The sequence below is a fragment of the Mesoplodon bidens genome, assembly GCF_964165515.1.
Source record: "Mesoplodon bidens genome assembly, chromosome: 7".
NCBI lineage: Eukaryota > Metazoa > Chordata > Mammalia > Artiodactyla > Ziphiidae > Mesoplodon > Mesoplodon bidens.
Genome location: NC_138164.1, coordinates 113,796,159 through 113,818,154, shown reverse-complemented (window position 1 = coordinate 113,818,154; position 21,996 = coordinate 113,796,159). Strand labels below are relative to the sequence as shown.

Here is a 21,996-nt window from a genome sequence, read left to right as displayed (position 1 = left end):
TAGGCTCAGCCCTTATGACCTCATTTCACCTTAAGGACCTCCCTATGGGCCTCTCTCCAAATACAGTAACATTGGGGGTTAGGGCTTCAGCATATGAAGTTCAGGGACACACTGCAGTCCCTAGCAGTGAGGCTTTAGGGGCTGCATTCGGGGCGCGATGGCAGAGCCTCCCAGGGCCCCTCCCCACGGGGCCTGCACTTCGCTGTGTCCCGTGTCCATGGTTTTCCTCTGTTGTTCAGCCCTTCCGACGTCCTTGCCCGTGTGCATCTGAGTCCTGTGCTTTGTGCTCTTTGGGAGCTTCTCCTGCGTCCTTGACACGAGTCCTTCCGAAGTTGCAGAGCTTTCAGGTGCCTGTTCTCTGTGTCTGATGGAAGTTTTAACGTTCATGTTACTGAATGTGTCAGTCTCTCCCTTTAGGCCTTGTATTTGGTGCTTTCTTGAAAGAAAGGCTTTTCCCCTCTGATTTATTCGACAAATAATCATTTCACATATTTGTGGTAGGTTGAGTCACGGCCCCCAAAGATATCCAGGCTATAATCCCCATGAATGGGACCTTATATGGCAAAGGGGGCTTTGTGGATGTGATGAAGGTCAGGATCTTGGGATGAGGAGGTTGTTTTGGACGATTTGGGTTGGCCCTGAATGTAATCTCGGGGTCCCCATTAGAGGAAGGCAGAGGGGGTCTGACACAGATGCACTGAAGGGAGAAGGCGGGGTGACTGTCTGGGGGAGTAGGGGTCACCCTACAATCTGAGGAGGGCAAGGAAACGGAGTCTTTCCTGGAATCTCTAGAAGGAATCAGCCCTGACCACACCTTGGCATTAGCCCCGTGTGGCTCATTTAGGATTTCTGCCTCCAAAGCTGAGAAAGAATACCTTTCTGTTGTTTTATCCCAGTAAGTCTGTGCTCATTTGTTGCAGCAGTACTAAAACAGTGTCTGTGGAGCATCCCAAACTCCTTGAGTAAGAGATCTTCTATTACAGTGTCATTTCGTATTTTTTTCTTCTAGACGTTTATAGTTTTGCTTTTCACAGTGAAGTCTTGAGCGCATGTGGTGTTGGTTTGCGTGTACGGAGCGGGGTGGGCTCTGTTTCTTACACTTTCTACATGAATACCGCACGATGTCAGCATCACATATTTACTGGTTCTTTTCCCTCCGACGCATGGACACACATTGGATACCCGCATTTACAAGGCCTGTTCCGAGCTCCCTTGTTTTTCCATTGATCTCTGTGTCTGTCTTTGTAGCAAGGTCATCCTGACCTCACATAATAACTGCTTAGGAAGGCTTGGCAAATGATCGAGTGATTCCCCTCTTGGTTTCCAAAGTTGTCCTGGTTATTTTGGGCTCTTTCCCCTCTTCCGCAAACTTTACTATCAGAATGTTAAGTTCTGTGAACAATGCTACCAGGTTTTCTGTTGGACGTTACAGCAAATCTGTATATTGTGGAGAACCTTTATCTCTAAAATATTAAACCCTATAGCACCTGTGATGATGGTGAATCTCTCCATTCATCTGGGTCTTCCTTCATTTCTTTCTTTTTTTGTTCTAAATGGTGTCCTATTAATTTTCTCGGTAAAGGTCTAGCACAGGTTGTTTTAGATATTTTTTCTTAGATATCTTTGGCTATTGTTGGGACTACGATAGTATTTTTTTAAAATTTAATTTAATTAATTTATTTTTGGCTGCGTTGGGTCTTTGTTGCTGTGCGTAGGCTTTCTCTAGTTGTGGCGAGCGGGGGCTACTCTTCGTTGTGGTGTGCGGGCTTTTTATTGCGGTGGCTTCTCTTGTTGCGGAGCATGGCCTCTAGGCGCGTGGACTTCAGTAGTTGTGGCACACGGGCTCAGTAGTTGTGGCTCATGGGCTCAGTTGCTCCGTGGCATGTGAGATCTTCCCGGACCAGGGCTTGAACCCGTGTCCCCGGCCTTAGCAGGCGGATCCCAACCACTGCGCCACCAGGAAAGCCCCCATAGTATTTTTTTAATGTTTTTTAATTGTCTATTGCAAATGTAACAGAATTCAGTTAACTTTTGTATATTAATTTCTTATCTGATATTTGCTGCACTTTTTCACTGGTTTAAATAATTTATTACTAGATCCTCTTGGCTTTTCCACACAGAGGAGCATAATATCTGAAAAGTAATTATTTTCCCCCATCCTTTTAATCCTGAAACAATGTATTCACTTATCTGTTGGCTTGTTTTTCGATTATATTGATGTTTGTTACAGGATTGGGGGAGATGCACTGTTCCAGTTAAGAAAGTGCTCTTTTAGTTTTCGTGTTCTAAGAGTTTGGGTCCTGACTGAGTGTGTTTCATTTCCTAGTCCCCTGGCATCCACATTGGGGCTGTCAGGGTCTGGGCCTCTGGTCCCTGAGGACACAAGGACTGTTGAACACAGCTTGGGTTTGACAGGCGCTGGGAGAGACCGCCTCCCAGGAGAGGAAATCGTGACTTCTTGGCCCTCATTTCAGCATCCCTCCAGGGAGCCTTTTTCTTTGGGTGAATTGATTCTTGATTTCTGCAAAAATGTTAGACGAGTGAGCCACTCGTGTTGTGAAGAGGTTAGGAACTGGGTGCACACTGGTTGGTCAGAATCTCTTAATTTATGCTGGAAGAAAACGGAAATGTGGGCCTATGATAAAAACAGGACTTCTTTAGAATTGTGTGGCCCCGTTTACCTTAGAGGCTCAGACAGGAGCCCCCTGTGGCCCGATGGGAAACCCAGCCTGGCTCTCTCCAGGACTGGGGGAGGCGGAGACCAAGGCCATCTTGAGTCCGGACAAGGAAGCAGTGGGGACCACACTCCTGTTGCCTGGAGAGCGCACACTCCCGAGGGAACTCTGCAGCATGGAAGGGAAGTGGGTTCAGCTCGTGAATGCTCCAAATCCCAGCATTTCTGTTAATCTACCCAGAACCCTTCTCAATACTCCCGTGTCCACGTAGAGCATACCACGAAGGCATGTGACCCTTCCTCTTAGAGTCAGCGATCTTCAGTGGAGATATCATTTTAATTCAGGCAACTCCTTTTCTGACTCGGGGATACTGATTTTGGCTGAAGGAGAAGGTACTGAGTAGCCATAAGCCTGGAGCCCTTTTCTTCTGAGTAGAGGAATATTTCAGATTTCCTGCCATGTGTGTCTTTATGCAGTAAGTACCTAGGGCGGCTGTGCTCGGTAGGGAACTGGCCTCTGGGGGACGTGCCCTGGAGGCGTGGGACACGGCGGGAGATGACATTTGTCCTCTCCAGGGGAAAGCGTTTTTCGGGGGCAGGTGCTTTTGGGAAATGCAGCATTTGCCACTCTCTGAGACGACCACTCTGATAAATTCTGCAGTAAAGTGATTGGTGCATTTTTGTTTAATCTAGTTATGTTTCCCAAACTTCTTTGACCAGGGGTGGATTGGAGTGTATGTGATGGAATGGTTCTCAGAACAGTAGCTGGGAATCATTGGGGGTTAACAGGGAGGTGTGGACAATGGGTATTCCCGGGAGAGAGCGAGGAGAGGGGAGGAGAGTCTGTATAGTTTCGGGAGTCGGGTTTGACCTGGGCTGGGGAGAGCCAGGCTTGAAGGAAAGACTCAGGGAACTTGGGTGTCTTTGAGATTCCAGTTGAATAAAAACCTCTGTTTTGCAAGAAAATCATCACACACACACACACACGCGAAATAAACCAGAGCTGACGGACCCTTTTCATTTTTAAGGTGATCTTCATATAGATGATTCTTGCAACTTTGACCTTGATAAGGTCAGCCTCGGCCATGGGTTTTTTGGTTTGTTTTTACTGCCAAAAACAAACTGTCTTCTGTCCCAGGTCAGGTTTCATGTTTTCTCTGTGTCTAGCTGCCTGTTCCTCACAGGTGTTAGGGGACTCATGAGACAGTTTAAGATTTTATGTTTTCTTGGAACGATTGCATGCTTTCCTGGAACACTTCGCAAGCAGAACATGGAGTCTTTGTTAAAATTGCTTTTACCACCGCTATTTTCTTTTTCCCTTATTAATAGGTACCCAGCAGGGCCAATGAAACAAACACATTCTAAGAGACATTGAACTTTATTGACTTGTGTTTGTAGAGCCTGGTATTTTCCCCGAGAGGTTAGTTATACTAGAAACGCCTGCTCGTGGGTGGTGAGTAACCTTCCCTCCTGTGTCCTGGTGCTGACTTTTCCTGGGGGAGCTGGTATCCAGACTGAGTTTTGGTCTTTCGGTTCCTCTCCTCGGAACCTCCACCCCCCCTCATGATGATGGGGTTAGAGAAGCCCCTCCATCTCCCACGGCATTGCCAGATGAAATGCAGGATGCCCAGTTTTGTGTGAATTTCAGATGGCTGATGTTTTAGTGTGAGTACGCCCCATGTGCTATTTAGGAAGTACTTAGCATAAAGCATATCCGTTGTTTATCCAAAATGTAAATGTCCCCCGGTGCCCTCTGTGTCACCTGCGATCCCACCCACAGTTAATAATTGTTTTCCCAGGTGTTTGCCTTTCACATGGATCAGGTGATCATGTTACCCAAGCCCGTTATTAAGGTCAAGACCTGCCTGCTGGGGCTTTTGGCCTGAACTCCTAGGACATCCCGGAAGGAAGCAGGTGCCGGTGATGCCTTTTCCCTTTCAGCCCCGTCCAGTGGGTGTTGGTGGCAGACACGTCCCTGTGTGACAATCACCCCTAAGGCGATGTGAGGGCCACGGTGGGGTCCTCATGGCCAAATGATGCCTGTGGTCGGCGGGGAAGCTGGGGACGCAGGACCCCTTCCCCTTGTTGTTGTCAGTTCTGTTCCCAGAGTCCCTTTGACTGTAGCCTGGCACAAACATCCTCAAACCACCACCATCACCGCTTTCACTTTTCTGGAAAGAAGACCCTGGGGTCTTTACTGTTTAGGCCTGCGTGTCCACGATGGGTCACCAACATGGGGTCTGCAGCGGCAACGTCACCCTGGAAAAACAACCAATTTCCAACATTTGTACATTCCAAGCTTTTGCCTCTCATCTGACCTGTCTCAAAACCACCTGCAGACCCGGAAATGTGGGCTGTTCACAGTCCTGCCCAGCAGCAGTGGCTGGAGGTTGAAGACGGCTGACGCCTGCAGACTCAGCATGTGGCTGAGCTCTGAGCTTCCGCCAGAACGTGGCACCTCCCTGAGGCCTGCTGCCCCCACTACTGCCCGGGGTTCAGCGAGTGTCCCCTGTGCCCCAGATGATGGAGGGACGGTGAGGATGGATGGAAATGCTGCATTAGCAAGAGGATGAGACAGAAAGTACGTCCGAGGGCTTTAGAGAAAATGGACGTGGTAGAGATGAATGATCGGGGCACAATTACTTTTAAAAAATTTCAAGCCATGGTAGCTGTTTCTGGAAGCCGGACCTGGAATGCACTTGAGGGAGGCAGACCAGGGCCTAGCAGGGATGGGCTGGGGCTGTGTCTGCTCTGATCGGGCTCTCCACGCGCCCGATTCTCGAAAGCTGGCACTGAGGCCCACATTGCCTGAAGATGATGAGCTTTCTGGGGTACCAGCTCATCCTGCATGGGAATGCTGCGCCAGAAACCCTCACCCTAAGCCCTAACCCAAACCTAACCCTTACCCCAACCCTAACCCTACCCCAACCCTAAACCCTACACCAAACTTAACCCTACCCCAACCCTAACCCCTACCCCAACCCTAACCCTACCCCAACCCAAGCCCCTACCCCACCCCAACCCTACACCAACCCCAACCCTAAACCTACCCTACCCCTACCCCAACGCTAACCCTACCCCAACCTCAAACCTACCCCAACCCCAACCCTAACCCTACCCCAATCCCAACCCTACCCCAACCCCAACCCTACCCCAACCCCAACCCTAACCCCTACCCCTACCCCAACGCTAACCCTACCCCAACCCTAACCCCTACACCAACCCCAACCCTACCCCTACCCCAACCCTAACCCCTACCCCTACCCCAACCCTACCCCTACCCCAACCTCAACCCTACCCCAACCCCAACCCCCACCCCAACCCTAACCCTACCCCAAACTCAACCCTACCCCAACCCCAACCCTAACCCCCACCCCAACCCTAACCCTACCCCAACCCTAACCCCTACCCCAACCCTAACCCTACCCCAAGCCTAACCCCTACCCCAACCCCAACCCTACCCCAACCCCAACCCTAAACCTAAACCTACCCCAACCCTAACCCTACCCCACCCGCAGACGCTCCTGCCCCTGCCCCTGCCCCTGCCCGGCCTCCCCCGGACCTGACCGTGGTCCCTCCTCATTTGGTACGGATCCCCACTTGTGATATGATGTCCCGTCCCATTATGTCTCTGCCTGTTTTCTGCTGGTCCCTGCTGGGTCCTGAAGCAGCACAGACACGGGGTCAGGAGGGGAAGAAGCAGTTCTTCCTGGGGTAGAAGCTACTCTGCACTAACTTCCACCCATCAGGACAGAAAGAAGCCACCGAACCCCGGAGGGACCAGACCCGACACCCGTGCCCGTCCCATCCACCACTGACGTGGCCCCTCACCCCCCAGGAGGAGGCTGGGCTCATCCCTCTGTGTCTCTCTGTGCTGATGCCTAGTGCTTCACAGTTACAGGCCAGGACTCGGCTCCAGGCGACCTGGAGCTCTGACTCATTGCATTCAGCTGGGGGGCGTCTAAAGATAATGTCGATATTGGGGCCTCACCCAGACCAATTGAATCAGACCTCCTGGCACCACTGTTTTTTTTTGTTTGTTTGTTTTTAAAGATCCAGGTAACTTCCCTGTGCAGCCAGGATGAAGAGCCCCTGTTCTAAAGGATACGCTTCATAGAAACCTGGAAACCTAGTTGGAAATAATTATGTATAACCAACTGTATAATACACAATTTACATTTATATTACATTATGATAATTACATACATATAATTATATGTAATATAATACTACACAATTATTTCTATATTATAATTGTAACTGTATTATATATTAGATAGTGTATATGTAGCATGTAATTATGCCAGGCACTTATTTTTTTCCTATATAAACGGTGAATAAGTGAATGCAGGAGTGAACGTGTTAGTAGAAGTTGCAGCCAGGCTGTCTGGGACCTTCCTTCCTAAGGTAGAACCGGGAGTATCCAGACCCTGCCCTTGGCCACAGCCCTCTCCGCCCTCACCACATTTTGCACTTGTATGGTTGGGAAAACATTAAGCTGAAATGACAAAGGCATTTGGCAGTGAATACAGGAATCCCCAAGTGCCCTGAAATTTTAATGCAGAACGACACTGGGGTGAATTTTGGAGATTTTAATTTAAGAAGTCAAATCTTCCTGGATGATTTGGATGATCTGCTGTTTGAGATGTTTAGCTGGGAGCCCCTCACGGGTGGTCTGAAGGCAGAAGACAGAGGAGAAGGTCAGTCTGGGGGATTGGGTGGATCAGTCGTCAGGTGCTCAGACTCATGGCCCGTGGGCCAGGGAGAGAGCCGGGCAGGAGGGACATCTGGCAGCATGGAGCCTCTTGGTTCCGGGAGGACCTGGGGTGGAGGGCGGGCTGGCCAGGGAGGTCGCCGCAGCTGGCTCCTGTCCCGAGCGCTGTGTGGCCACCCCCAGCAACGCCAGATTCTCCCGCTGGTCACAATGAGCCAGAAATCTGTGTTTTCATGTGAAACCTCTGGGTTAGGACACATTTTAAACTCTCTGTAGGCTGAACAGAGCAGCATCTGTGGGCCACACTATCCTGGCTCCTTGCCCAAGGATGGTCCAGATCCTCGTGGCTGTCAGGGACCCCCTGACCTAGTCATGGTCTTGCCTTTCCCTGGGTGAGGGTGCGTTTCTAAAGTGGCTCCTGCACTTTGCTGGGCTGTGTGTGTCTGGTCAGTTGCTGCAAATGTCCAGGGACCTGGTGGACGAGCAGAGAAACACTTCCCGGGGTGTTCACTGTCCTTCAACGAACTCTGGAAATAAATGGTGGGCATCAGCCTTCCCAAACTGGACACCGAGTTGGCAGTGGCCGAGCTTTGTCCTACCTGGGACTTTTCTGAGGCTCCCCCCAAAATGAAACAGTGCAGGGGCCATGCAGCCCAGCACCTGAGGCAGACGGGCAGGTGACCGTGTTCCTCCCTCTCCCCCGCTCCCTCCTGCTTTTCTCCCTCCTTCCTCCCTCCCCCATCCCCTCCTTCTGCTGTGAAATGTTTCCACCACAGTGAAAGGAAAGCACAGAGAATAACGTAGCAAACATCCATGTCCCCAGGTTTGTCGAAGTTTGGCGTTCTGTCCTGTTGGCTGGAACCGAACGTTACAAGTGGCGTCACGGGCCCTGTGAACCCCTTTCTGCCCCTCCCGACTTTAGGCCTTTGTGTTTCCCATCGGTGCCTCTGACCCGTCACGCACATCACACTCACAGTCAGTAGACAAGTCTGCATCTTTCCAGCCTTTGTGAACAAGGACGCCATGTCTGAATGGTCCTACAGACCGATTTCCTTTCTCAGGATTACATTTGGGGTCCTGCGTGTGTAGCTGGGGTTCAAACCTGCTCACAGCTGTGCAGTCCATGGGAAGAAGAGACCACGCCTTGGTCAGGCAGACCCCAAACGATTAGGGTGGCCTGTGAGCCGGGTCGCCCAGGACACCCTGGTTTTGCAGGGAACAGTCTTGGACATCTTTCCTGTGCACGTGACCTTGACCTTTGATCTCCTTTACCGAGTCACGCAGAAGTGCAACTGCTGGTTTGGCACGTTCGTTCCCCACCAGCACCCCCGGGTCGCACTGGCTCTTATCCGAACCTTTCTGGACCCCTGCCCATAGAGCTGGGGGTGTCCCAGTGGGCTGCCTGCTGCCCAGTTCTGTCCCGCGAACAGCCGTGGTCCAGGGTGGCAGTTGGCCTCCTGACCTGGGTCCTTGATGGGGAACTTTGCACTTTCATTGTGCTTGATGGTAAGGAAGCTGCCCTCCCAGCCTCCACGGGCTCTTGGGGACCCCCGAGCCTCCCCCGTCAGCCTGCCCACGACTTTGGGTTCTGCTGCACTCCTGGGCCTGGAGATTATCTCATTTCTGAGCCTGGCCCTGCGCACTGGGTCTATTTTTACACGATACCCATCGTTGCTGTGTTTGAAGCAGAGGGGGTTATTATAGCAGGAGCTCAGTACCCTTCTGACCTGAGGCCGGCATCTCTTCCATTCCTGCTGCTCTGTCCTCTAAGAAAAAGGGAGCCTTTTCTCTTACCTCGGAACGTTTCAAACTGCCCCACTGCCCCTTTGGTTAATCCCCGTAAGCTGTGGTCATGGCCACAGTGAGTTAGGGCTCCTTTTAAATGCTGGGTTTCCAAGCACCGGGGCAGACAGAGCTCACGGGGTCCCCACGGGGTCCCCACTGGGTCCTGGCGGCCTCGTGGCTCGAGCGCTGGACACGGGTCCCTCTGCCTGTGACCACGCCCACACACGTGGGAGCCTGCCTCACTCAGACGCCCCCGGCTTCTTTCTTCAATTTCCCCAAAGTCCGTTTTCCTTCTCCCCCTCCGTGTAGACACCAGCAGCCATGCCACGCAGCCCGACGTCCAGCGAGGACGAGATGGCCCAGAGCTTCTCCGACTCTTCGGAGGAGTCGGACTCGGACAGCTCCAGGGAAGAGACCATCTACGACACCATCCGGGCCACGGCGGAGAAGCCGGGCGGCGCCAGGACGGAGGAGAGCCAGGGCAACACGCTGGTGCTGCGTATCATCATCGAGGACCTGCAGCAGACGGTGAGCCTGTGCCCGGGTCAGCGCCAGGCGTGACCTGAACTCCAGATGCCTCTGGGCCCCTCTGCCCGGCCGGTCCGTGTGGCCCAGGCGTTGGGGTCCTGCCCCCTCCCCACCGAGCTCCCCGCCCCGCCTGCCTCCTCCTGGTGGTCCCGACCACCTCCCCCTCCGTCCTGTTTGTGCACTGCCAGCAGCACCTGCTGCGCGCAGGGACGGAGGCCAAGCCTCGGGGACACAGAGACCAGCCTTGCAGCGGCAACGCGCACAGTGGGCACCTTAGCAAGCGGGCTGCCGGCACTCAGGAGGGCCCTGCCGCTTCCCCTCCCACTCTGTGCCCCCCACTTCCTGGGGTGTGCAAGCTGTGTCCAGTGTGCCCTTCCCTGCACTGCCTGATGGCCATCTCCTAGCTGTCGCTGGAGGCCCAGGCCCGATGCTATTTGCAGCATCGCCCACGAGGAAGACCGTCGTTCTGGGGTGAACGTGCGTGAGGTACCTGGGGGTGCAGGAGAGGGGTCTTCCCGGCCGTGGTTCCATTTCAGCGGGGCCTCGCAAGATGGAGGAGGGTTTCCCTCTGGGGCGGGCATGGCAGGTGACAGGGACTCACGTGGAAGCCTGGAGGGGGGGCACCTGGCAGTGGGGTACAATGTGGCGGGGGACCCATTGGGCTGGGCCGGGCTGGACTGGAACCCCCCGAGGACACTGACCAGGGTCTGGCTACTGGGTACGGCGTCTGGGCCAACGGGGAGGCTGGGATGGGTCGGGGAACCCAGGAGGGGCTTTCTGGAGGCTGGTAGATCGCAGACCCACAGTCAGGCTGAGTGAGCGCCTCTGCCTGGGAATTCTTGTCTCTCGGATGTAGACAGCCTCTGGGGCGCTGTGGAAGGGGGTTCGGGTGTGCCACGTCCAGCCTTTGTACTTGAAGGCCCTGATGGGGAAGGGGCCGCGCTTGGGATCAGAGGGACTGTGGGGAGGCTCACCGCGCCACCACCTGGCCATTTGGTGCAGGTGCAGCATCACGTGGCCTCTGACCCAGGACCTCATCTCCTGGTGCCCTGGGAGTCTGATGAGTAGGTTTGGTGCCTCGGGGGCTGGGTCTCTGCTCTCCCAGGAGACCTCTGCTCGTGGTCTCCCCCGGCCCTGCTCTCTGGGGAGGGGCCCTACGTGGGCCGAGGGTGCTGTGCTGCTGACACCAGTCATCTGAGAGCGAGGTCAGACAGCCCTACCTTCTAGGGAGAGCTCAGGGTGACCTGAACCCCAGAATGAATCCAGCAATGTGGCTGTCCTGGCGTTCAGCTCTTCCTTTTTTTTTTTTAAGATTTTAATTTTTTTTGATGTGGACCATTTTTTTTTAAGTCTTTATTGAATTTGTTACAATATTGCTTGTGTTCTATGTTTTGGTTTTTTGGCCCAGAGGCATGTGAGTTCCTAGCTCCCTGACCAGGGATCGAACCCGCATCCCCCTGCATTGGAAGGTCCCAACCCCTGGGCCTCCAGGGAAGTCCCAGCTCTTCTTCCTTCCATGTCATTTAACACCTCCTATAAAAGTTAACAAGATTATTATAAAAACTTCGTCATATGGAAAAGCACAGATGCCAGTGCCAGAAGTGGTTGTCAGTAACATTTAATGAGTATTTCAGACGTGTCTCTCCAAAGGGTTACAGGTAACGGGTGGCCGTGTACGGATAGAAATACGTGGGTGAGGCTCAAAGTACACACAGTTAATAAATCAACATCATTATGATGATTTCATTTGACTCTAAAAGGAGAAAAACTCAGTGAAGGAAATGCTAAACTTTAGTTATTTTATTTAATTTATTTTTTTGCCATAAGGGAGACTGTTTCCAAATGAATCTGTAAACTTAAGAGAAACAATTACAAAACACTGGAAGGCTGAAATCTTTATTTGTTGTCATTTTTGATTACAGCTTTTTGCCTCCTTTTTTATTGCTGTAAGGAACATAGTGTTGTCTCCTTGTATTGTTTGGGGTGGATTAAGCTGATAGCTGTGATAAACAACCTCTAAATCTCAGGCACTTGACCCATAGATGCTTTATTTCTCAGTCCACTGGGGATTGGCAGGAATGAAGAGGTGGCGGTGGTAGTTCTGATCCATGCAGCCATTCAGGGACTCAGGCTCCTCCAGCTGGGTAGTGGGGACATGCCCTGGCCTCTGGAGTCCTCCCCCAGGTCTCCTGTATCTGGTCAGAGGATGAGGCAGGGAAAAGAGATAAATCGTGGACCACGTCTCTCCTCCCACCTTCTCTCACATCCTCCGCAGGCTGCACCTGACCCCAAGCACCTGACCACAGAGGAGGCTGAGGAATGTAGTTTAGCTCTGAACCTGGGAAGGAAAAGGTCACAGTGTGCGGAGAACAAGCAGCTGTTTGCACGTGCACACACATGCACACACACACACGTGTACATATGCGGCCTCTCCTCCCCACCCCCCGATTCTTGCTGGTGTAGAGCTCTGTGCACGTGGTCACTGTCCACCCCACGTAACGCGCATCCTGCTGCAGCCCTCAGAGCCCCGGCATCTCTCAGGGCCTCTTCCAGGGTCACTGCTCATTGCTGGATGGACAGTGGCCTTCTCGTCACAGCTCTTTATTTCATTTCACCTCTTAAGTGGATGGAGTTGACTGTCCAGGGTTTTTTCAGGAAGACGTCCTGGGGGCAGTGCTTCCTCAGTGAACGGCCCACTGGTCTCGTCACTGGCGGTCGGGATGCTCTTTGAAGTCACCTTGATCCAGGGAGTCCTGGGCCGTCGTCCGCAGGTGACACACAGGTGAAGATCCTGCGAGCCTCTGGTTGCATCTTCATCCACGGATCAGTATGCAGCCTTGTTGTAGGTGCGTTTCTGCGTGAAGAATGTTACTTAATACATAGAGTTGACTCATTTTTAACACCAAGCTCACGGCCAGCAGCCTGTAACTCACACCTGGGTGCAGCTCAGCTGACACGTGATTTCACCCTGAGGCACGTCACAGCCTTTTCACCCATGGACACCAGACCCCATTTCAGCATTGTGCCCAGGGACCGTTTTAAACAGCAAAATCAGCAACAGAAAGCACAGAAATGCAAAAACAGAACACTGAATAGACTAGGATAAGGACACTTGTTTACAAGATCACAGCTGACACAGAAGGCAGCAGGTCCTCTGTTCAAACTCAGCTGGGAACGGGCATGTCTGTGCTGTGCCTGTAAGTGGTCACAGAGGTGCCACAAGAATTGATTTGAGGTTCCCAGTAAATTTCAGCAAGTAGGCAAATTCCCAGATATGGAATCTGCAAATAACAAGCACCAACGATATGCTTGAAATTGTCGGCTTGCGTGTGGTTTTCCTGTGTGATCTTTGAGTCAGTTCCTGCCCCATATTGCCCCAGATTTGCAGGGATGTTGTTCCATAGTCCGCTTGTCCTGAACTTGCTTTGGACACACCTTGTCGGGGACTTGATGTTTTTCTTTACTGGATTCCTAAAGAATCAGTTTTAGTTACTAGACCAGGAAGCGTTTGGTGCTGGCCATTCTGATTTTCCTGGAAAAGCTTCTGATCTGCAGATGCTTCTTGCCCTCTGTTTCACAGATTTTTCCTTTTTTCTCCTCTCCTCTGGGGGAAGCGTTCTCTGTTTCAGAGAAAAAATTGCTCTTTTTTTAAATTGAAGTATAGTGGATTTACAGTGTTGTGTTAGTGTCATGTGTACAGCAAAGTGATTCAGTTATACATATGCATATATATCTATTCTTTTTCAAATTCTTTTCCATTATAGGTTATTACAAGATATTGAGTATAGTTCCCTGTGCTATATAGTAGGTCCTTGTTGTTTATGTATTTTATATGTAGTGATATGTATCTGTTAATTCCAAACTCCTAATTTATCTCTCCCCCCACCTTTCCCCTTTGGTAACCATGTTTGTTTTCTATGTCTGTGAGTCTATTTCTGTTTTGTATATAAGTTCGTTTGTATCTTTTTTTTATTCCACATATAAATGATATCATATGGTATTTGTCTTTCTCTGACTTACTTCGCTTAGTATGATAATCTCTAGGTCCATCCATGTTGCTGCAAATGACATTATTTCGTTCTCTTTTATGGCTGAGTAGTATTCCTGTGTGTGTGTGTGTGTGTGTGTGTGTGTGTGTATACCATATCTTCTTTATCCATTCATCTGTCAATGGACACTTGGGTTGCTTCCATGTCGTGACTATTGTAAATAGTGCTGCAATGAACATTGGGATACATGTCTCTTTTTGAATTATGGTTTTCTCAGCCTATATGCCCAGGAGTGGGATTGCTGGGTCATATGGTAGCTCTGTTTTTAGTTTTTTCAGGAACCTCCGTGCTGTTCTCCATAGTGGGGACACAATTGCTCTCATATGGGCTTTTCCTTCTCTGGTTCTGTCATCTTTTCTCTCATTGCTTTGATCACCTGGCGTTTTCCCTGTTGGTTCTTTCTTTACCGTATTTTCCGGTGCATCCATTCTGTTCTGTGCCTTCTGATTTATCACCGTCTTGTTATTTTGCCTTTCCATTTGTTTTCATAGCCCTGTGCTCGCTGTTTTTGAAGATCATTCTTTTGAGTTATTTGTTTGTAGAGTTGGTTTCATGGCTTATTATTTTCCTCCTTAGCAGGAAGTACTGAGACCTTTCTTCTTCCTAATCGGGGTGTATTTTCATCCAGAACAGACGAACCCGGTGTCTGATTTTTGCACGCCGTCCTTCTTCCGTTTCGCCGTTTCTTTCCCCGTAACGTCTCTGTTATTTCTTCACTGTTTCTCCCGACCTGTTCCTGTGGTTTTTCAGTGACTTGCTCTTCTTTGTTGTGGTCACGGGAGTGAGTGACCTGGGGGTCTGTCTCTTGGCTCTTTTAGACACTAAGGCCCAGAGGTGGGGAGTGTTGAGTCTTTTTAGGAGGTCCAGGCTCTTTCTTCTGAGATTTTTCTGGAGCAGGGAGCTGTCCCATTCTTGTGCATGGACACCCCCAGCCCTCGCACCCCCAGTTAGCAAGCAGCCCTTCTGGGGGGGGTCTCCTTTTGTCTCCCCAACCCTTGCCCAGTCAGAGGAGAGAAGAGAGAAGGGCCCCATATTCACGTCTGTCCAGGTTTGAGTATCTTGATGCGAAATGTCTGGATTTTTGTCCCTGCCAGAACCACTTCCGGGAATGAAGGTTGGGAGTTTTCCCCTGGAGGATTCAGTTTCTCTGGGGTGTACGAGAAGGATGTTTATGGCCTTAGTTGTGCCCATTTTCCACTTTGGGTGCTTTTGGGGGTGGCTTTCATTATTTGGGGTCACTGGGTTGGACCTGGCTTCACCTCTTCTTGGCCCCTGGGTGCTGCACTGCTCATCCAAAGACCCTCCCTGGTGGGGACCTGGGTGACCCCCGCCAGCCCGGCATGGACCTGTCCTCACCCTGCAGGGTTTAACCCTTTGAGCCCCTGAATTCTGTTACTGTTTATTGATGCTGGAGGGGTTCGGGGGACTGGAGAAGCACTCCCTTCAGATTTCAGACCCCAGACCTAAGATGCAAATGGGAAGGTGGAGGAAGGGGGGATGATGTGTCCCTTCCCCACTTGTCACCCCAGATGTGTTGCCCGTGTGCCCGGGGCCGGTACTGAAGGTCTCCGAGGCTGGGGCCCGGCCCCCCTGCAGGTGTGAAGTGAGCCTCGAAGGCTGGGCTCATAAATGTCTGTGACCTCGACGGCTGTCCCTGCTCAAAGCCTGTCTGTCTGGACAGTCCACCCCAGGGGGCACTTATCATCACAACAGGGAGAGAGGCCGTCTGCCAGCCTGGCTGCTGGGAGGCTCCGAGGGCGCCCAGGCCAGGGTGTGGGACGTCAGAGAAGGTTGTCACAGGCCGACTGACGGCGAGTGGCCCAGAAGCTACTCTGTCCTCAGGCCACAGGCTTTGGGGACCTGTCGGGAGTTGTTGATGGAGAAATACCTGTTCTGCAGGCCCAGAATTACCAAAATTCCTCCCGAAAGGAAGATCCTCCCAGGGATTTGGTCTCTACTCCCAGGAGCATAATTGTTTCCAGAACCTTCTAAGGCCCACCTCTCTTCTCTTCACTTTGTCCAACACAAACAAAGGCCCTGGAGCCTGAGACTAGCAATCCCACGGTATGAGCGCTCAGGACAGAGTGGCCGATCTTCCCGCCTGAAGACCCTTGCCAGGGTGAGTCCTAGAGCTGGGGGCTCGAGACGGGCCTGGACTCCTGCCCAGAGGATTCGCGGAGCTGCCAGGCGGGTTCATCAGCCCAGTGCCCGCTCACGGCTTCTCCAGAAGCTCCCGTGGCGGTCCCTCTTCTGCCCCAGGTGGAAGAGGTTCCCTCTGTAACCGAAAGTGGGGTGCAGCTGCTTGCTGCTCTAAAGCCAGTAAAGGGACAAGGTTGGTGGAAAGGAAAGTTTGCTTTATTTCAGAGGCTGGCAACCTGGGTGGGACACAGGGCAGATGTCCACAGGCCAGCTCCCCACCCCTGACAGTCAGTGGGCAAGAGCTTTTTTTTTTTTTTTTTTTTTGATGTTGAGGGTAGGAGTTTATTAATTAATTAATTAATTTTTGCTGTGTTGGGTCTTTGTTTCTGTGTGAGGGCTTTCTCTAGTTGTGGCAAGTGGGGGCCACTCTTCATCGCAGTGTACAGGCTTCTCACTATCGCGGACTCTCTTGTTGCGGAGCACAGGCTCCAGACGCGCAGGCTCAGTAGTTGTGGCTCACGGGCCTAGTTGCTCCGCGGCATGTGGGATCCTCCCAGACCAGGACTCGAACCCGTGTCCCCTACATTAGCAGGCAGACTCTCAACCACTGCGCCACCAGGGAAGCCCCAAGAGCTTTTATAGACGGAGCAAGAAACAGCACAGTCAGCTCTCATGGTCATCTTGACATTGGTCATGCAGTGGTCTGATCAGGTCATCTTGATGGTTTTAAGGACAGTTAATCTTCAGTTCCAGGGTCGGTTTGTTCCCATCTCCTTGAGACCAGTTCTCGGAATTGTGGCAGGTATGTCATGGCTACAGTCTGGTCATCGTGTAGTTAACTTCTTCTACCTGGTGGGGTTTCTGTATCTAAAATAGCTCAAAGGACATGGCTCAGAATATTATCTCTAGCCCTTGAGGAGGAACTAAAGGTCCTTGACTTTGCTTAATGACTAAACTGTTATTATTTGGTCTCGTTTGACTGTTTTCCTTTGTTTCTGCATTTTCTCACCTCTCTGATTAAACCTGTTGTTTGGCTAACGTTTTTTTCCCAGAGGAAAGGCGGGGCGGGGGGAAAGTCCATAGGGTCCTGCTCCGTTTCACCTCCCCAGGTGGGTTCTGGACCTGCCTCTCCTTCTGAGTGATTGCTGTTTCTGCATCTCAGTGGGACTGGAGTGTTGAACCTTGGATGGAGAGTCTCTGGCAGTGCTGATCCTCCTTCCAGGAAGTCTGCCCGGGGGCCACTGCACGCACTGATGAGCAGAGTCCCCGGTGGGTGGGTGGGTGGGTGTGCAGGCCACGTCGGGACGACAGGTGGGGTGGGCTCTGGAGCGTGGCAGGCGGGCCTTCCTTCTGCTTGCTGGAGCATTGCAGATGCACAAGGAGCTTACGGTGGGGTTGAGCTCTGGCACCTGTCGGTAAACTTGGCCTTTTAAGCAAGAGGCACGAGCCAAAATCAATAGAAACTATATAGCTCTTGTGCTATTTCTTTTTGGGAGCACAGCACATGGGGAGGTGGGGACAGAGCTGCCACCAGGACCTTCACAGTCCCCTTTCCAAGCCTCCCTGAATGTCACATCACAAGGACGGCGCAGAGGAAAACAGAAGGGGGGACAGTGACGAGCTTTCAGGATCCCCCTGGGTGTGTACAGCCTCCGCCCCCCACGCCCACCTCCACCCAGGGGTTGGCACCGAGTGGCTGCGGGGAAGCTGTCAGTCCACGTGTCTGTCCCCACGACCCGTCTGAGCCAGTTAACGGAGGTGCAGGAGCCTGGCCCACCTGGCAGAGGCTTCTGGAAAATGCCTTTTTGCTTTAATCAATGCTTCTTTCATTTATTAGATAACTGCGTCTTCGAGTTTATTTCATTGGGAAAAGAGCATCTCAGCTGCTCTCCTGACCCCTCAGCCACAATTTGTTTCTGTCCACCCGTTCCTCTCTCCCTCGAATTTCTCCCCGAGAGCAGCGGCCCGTAGCATCCCCAATCCCCGCCGCATCCTTCATCCCCACTGCATCCCTGCCTTGCTTGCCTCCCCCGCCCTGACCCCCACATCAGCTGATCGGAGTGCCCCCCTGATCCATCACTAGCCTCCAGTCGGGCTGTCAGGGCCGCTCGATCCAAGTGGCCTTGGGTCCTCCCGCTCATCACTGAGAATCAAAGCAGAACTCCAAGAGCACAGAGGGCTCACTGCGGCCTCCTTCAGGTTTTTAAATCCCCTTTATCCTGTTGCCACAGACAACATTCGTATTTGCTGTTGGTATCTGAGGCTTCCCTGGTTTTTGAATATGAGGAGGACTTTGCCTGTCCTGTCTGTTTTTGAGCCCATCTCCTCCTACAGTAGCTGAGAATCCAGCCCCGACGGCTGGCCTCTCATTCTGCAAGGACCAGAAGGTGGGCATGCATCGTGAGAGAAGGTTCTGGAAGGCCTGTGCAGGAGTGGCTTGTCACCTTGAGAAGCTCCGTCGGAGCACACGGCTGGGCGGGTGTTCAGTCCATCACTCTGGGCCCCTCAGGAGGTGAGAGTCTCCTTCCGGGAGTTAATTGCAGCCTCTGAATTCCACTCCCAGAAGGTTTGTCACTGACTGCCAAAGACGCATCTTTCCAGAGGGAATGTGGTTGGTTGTGTGGACCCTCTGCCACGTTCTCTGAACATCCAGGCACTGGGTGAACGGAGGGCGGGAGGCTTGGGCCGAGGAAGCGCAGGTTGGCCGAGCCTGGCCCCCGCAGCCTGGCCCTCCCGGGCTCCCTCCTGCCTGGGTTTGTCTCACATTCAGGCAGGATTCCTTTTCCTGGGATCCCTCCCCGGCTCCCTCATCCGTCCACCTCTACTCATGTCTCACGACAACCAAGCTCGGCAAGGCCTCCCTGACCCTCTGGCTGGCGGGAGGTCCTGTTACCACGTCTGTCCAACACCGTCCCAACCACGGTCACGGCTCCAGCTCGACCTCCCATCTGGGGCCTGGACCTCGTTTCTTCCTTGACATCTCCTCTGAAACCTCAGAGGCCCCTCGACTCACATGGTCCGGAGCAGATACCATGACCCTTTGCTTCTTCCCTCTGACCCCACAGCTGGCCCCGCTGGTTTCCCTCTCTTGGCCAGTGGTTACATTAAAAAACCCAGCTCTGGGCTTCCCTGGTGGCACAGTGGTTGAGAGTCCGCCTGCTGATGCAGGTGACACGGGTTCGTGCCCCGGTCCGGGAAGATCCCACATGCCGCGGAGCAGCTGGGCCCGTGAGCCATGGCCGCTGAGCCTGCGCGTCTGGAGCCTGTGCTCCGCAACGGGAGAGGCCACAACGGTGAGAGGCCTGTGTACTGCAAAAAAAAAAAAAAAAAAAAACCCAAAAAACCAAAAAAACCCAGCTCTACTGAGGTGTGATTTACAAGCCGTGAAGCTCACGCAGTTTAAGGGCCCCGTCCAGTGGTTTTCAGTAAGTCTGCTGAGTGGCCCGGCCACCTGAGTCTGGGCTCTTCCCATCACCACCTTGTGCCTGTTTGCAGTTCCTCCTCATCCCCACTTCTAGCCCCAACAACCACTAACCATATTCTGTCTCCATGGAGGCCCCCCTTCTGCACCACCCACGTGAACAGGTCACACGACGTGTGGCCTTCTTTCACCCAGCGCCATGGGAGTGAGGTTCATCCATGTCGGGGCATCCGTCCGTTCTTTCCTTTTTATCGCCGGGTAGCAGCCCATCGTGCGGTTGAATCCATTCCCCGGTTGGTGGCCAGTTGGGTTGTTCCCACTTTGGGCTGCGAACCTTCTCCGATTCTGTTGTCTGAGCCAGAGCCCAGGAGCTATCCCGAGCCTTCCATCGCCCCTCAACCAATCCACTCCCGAGTCCTGCCCTGTGACCTTCTGAATCCCTTTGCACCCGTGTCCCTCTCTCCCCACCCCAGCCCTGTCTCTGCCACCTTCCCCCTGGACCAGGGGAGCTGCAGACCCCTCTTTCCTCTCAGAAGTTTTGCACACAGTGCTGAAAGCAGGTGTTTTTAATGCGAACTCGGTTGCCTCTTTGTTGTAGACCACCCCCCGTCCAGGAGTCTTACTGTTCTTAGAATACGATCAAATGCACATACTTATTTACAAAACAGAAATAGAGTCACAGATGTAGAAAATAAACTTATGGTTACCAAGGGGAAAGGGGGGTGGAGGGATAAATTGGGAGATTGGGATTAATGTATACACACGACTATATATAAAATAGATAACCAACAAGGACCTACTTTGTAGCACAGGGAACTCTACCCAATACTCTGTAGTGACCTATATGGGAAAAGAATCTAAAGTTGTTCTTTATTTTTGGCTGCGTTGGATCTTTGTTGCTGCATGTGGGCTTTCTCTAGTTGCGGCGAGCAGGGGCTACTCTTCGTTGCAGTGCGTGGGCTTCTCATTGCGGTGGCTTCTCTTGTTGTGGAGCCCAGGCTCTAGGCACGCGAGCTTCAGTAGTTGCAGCACATGGGCTCATTAGCTTTGGCTCACGGGCTTAGTTGCTCCGCGGCATGTGGGATCCTTCCCCACCAGGGATCGAACCGTGTCCCCTGCATTGGCAGGTGGATTCTTAACCACTGTTCCACCAGGCAAGTCCTGGGAAAAGAATCTAAAGAAGAGTGGGTATATGTATACGTATAAGTGAATCACTTTGCTGTACACCTGGAACTAACACAACGTTGTAAATCAACTCTATGCCAGTAAAAATTAATTTAAAAAAGAGGATCAAATGCTAGACGTCTTATGAATTCATCTCAGCCCTTGCCTGCTGAGGTGACATCTGAGCTGAGCCCCAGGTGATGAGAGGTTGGCTTGTAAGGATCTTTGCCCAGAACATTCCGGGCAGAGGGTCGCAGGAGCAGCATGCCTGAGGTGGGAATGAACTTGGTTGGCAAGTCAGAGCAGTGGGGAAGGCCGAGGCCGCCAGCTGGGCGGGCGCACAGGGCGGAGGGCAGTGGGTACGGGCTGAGGCGAGGGGATGTGATTCCCCCTGAAGAACAGTGGGAGTTTTGGAAAGGTTTGGCACGGAGCCTGTGACCTCGTTTATATTTGAAAGGGGACCCTGGCTTCTTTTGGGGGAGGAGGGAAGGGAGCAGAAGCAGGTAGGAGGCTCCTGCAGGAATCCAGGGGGTAGGGGGTGTCGGAGGCTGGGGCTAGGGGTTGGGGGAGAAAGTGGAGACGGGGACAGGTTCCTGATGACAAAGTCGAGGTCATCAGAGCACATGGGCTCTTGCAGGGGATTGTGCTCTGGCCAAGGAAAGGGTCCTTAAGGGTGACTTGTATCAACACCCTGCCTGCGTCTTTGCAGTTTCTCAGCACAGGAACAAAAAAAGGCTCCTTTTCTTTTAAAGATTGAGATGTAATTCACATACCATACACTTTGTCCATTGAAAGTGTACAATTCAGTGGATATTTTTAAACATCTTTATTGGAGTATAACTGCTTTACAATGGTGTGTTAGTTTCTGCTTTATAACAAAGTGAATCAGTTATACATCTGTTCCCATATGTCTTCCCTCTTGCGTCTCCCTCCCTCCCACCCTCCCTATCCCAACCCTCTAGGTGCTCACAAAGCACCAAGCTGATCTCCCTGTGCTATGTGGCTGCTTCCCACTCAGAGTGAAGTAAGTCAGAAAGAGAAAAACAAATACCGTATGCTAACACATATATATGGAATCTAAGAGAAAAAAAAATTCAGTGGATTTTAGTAAATTCACAAATGAGGGTACCCACCACCACAGTCAACCTTAGAACATTTTCATCACCCCAAAAGGAAACCTCATACCTGTTAGCAGGGTGTCCCCATACCCCTCCCCCAGTCCCTGGCGACCACTGATCTGCTTCCTGTCTCGATGGATTTGCCTGTTCTGGACGTTCCATGTCAGTGGGATCAGGTGATGGTGTGGCCTGGGAGGCAGCTCATATTTATTCACTCTTGTTGTCAGCTTCTCCTGTTGGAGACAAGCCCATCCCCCTAGGTCTTCCCTTGAAAACAACGCTTATCCCATTGATGCCTTAAATGTCTCCATTAAATGGCCTCACGGGTCACCCAGTAGCCCAGGCAACGCAGAGGTGAGAGACTCTTGTATCAGAATATTCTTTCGTCTTTTGTGCTGCCATTT

At 52.1% G+C, this 21,996-nt stretch overlaps 1 protein-coding gene across 8 annotated transcripts in view; it reads left to right on the top strand.

Annotated features, from left to right (window-relative positions):
- The window catches only part of SHANK2 (SH3 and multiple ankyrin repeat domains 2), a 546,752-nt gene that overhangs the window by 68,749 nt on the left and 456,007 nt on the right, over window positions 1-21,996 (top strand). For 6 of the 8 annotated variants that reach the window (XM_081238599.1, XM_081238604.1, XM_081238603.1 and 3 more), the window contains exon 3: window positions 9,483-9,701. In XM_081238599.1, coding sequence (XP_081094725.1) covers window positions 9,495-9,701 — 207 coding nt within the window. In that variant the 5' untranslated portion in view covers window positions 9,483-9,494. Of the gene's footprint in view, window positions 1-3,529; window positions 4,589-7,040; window positions 7,375-9,482; window positions 9,702-21,996 lie in introns of those variants that run through there. The other 2 variants (XM_081238602.1, XM_081238601.1) reach the window with 2 other exon arrangements.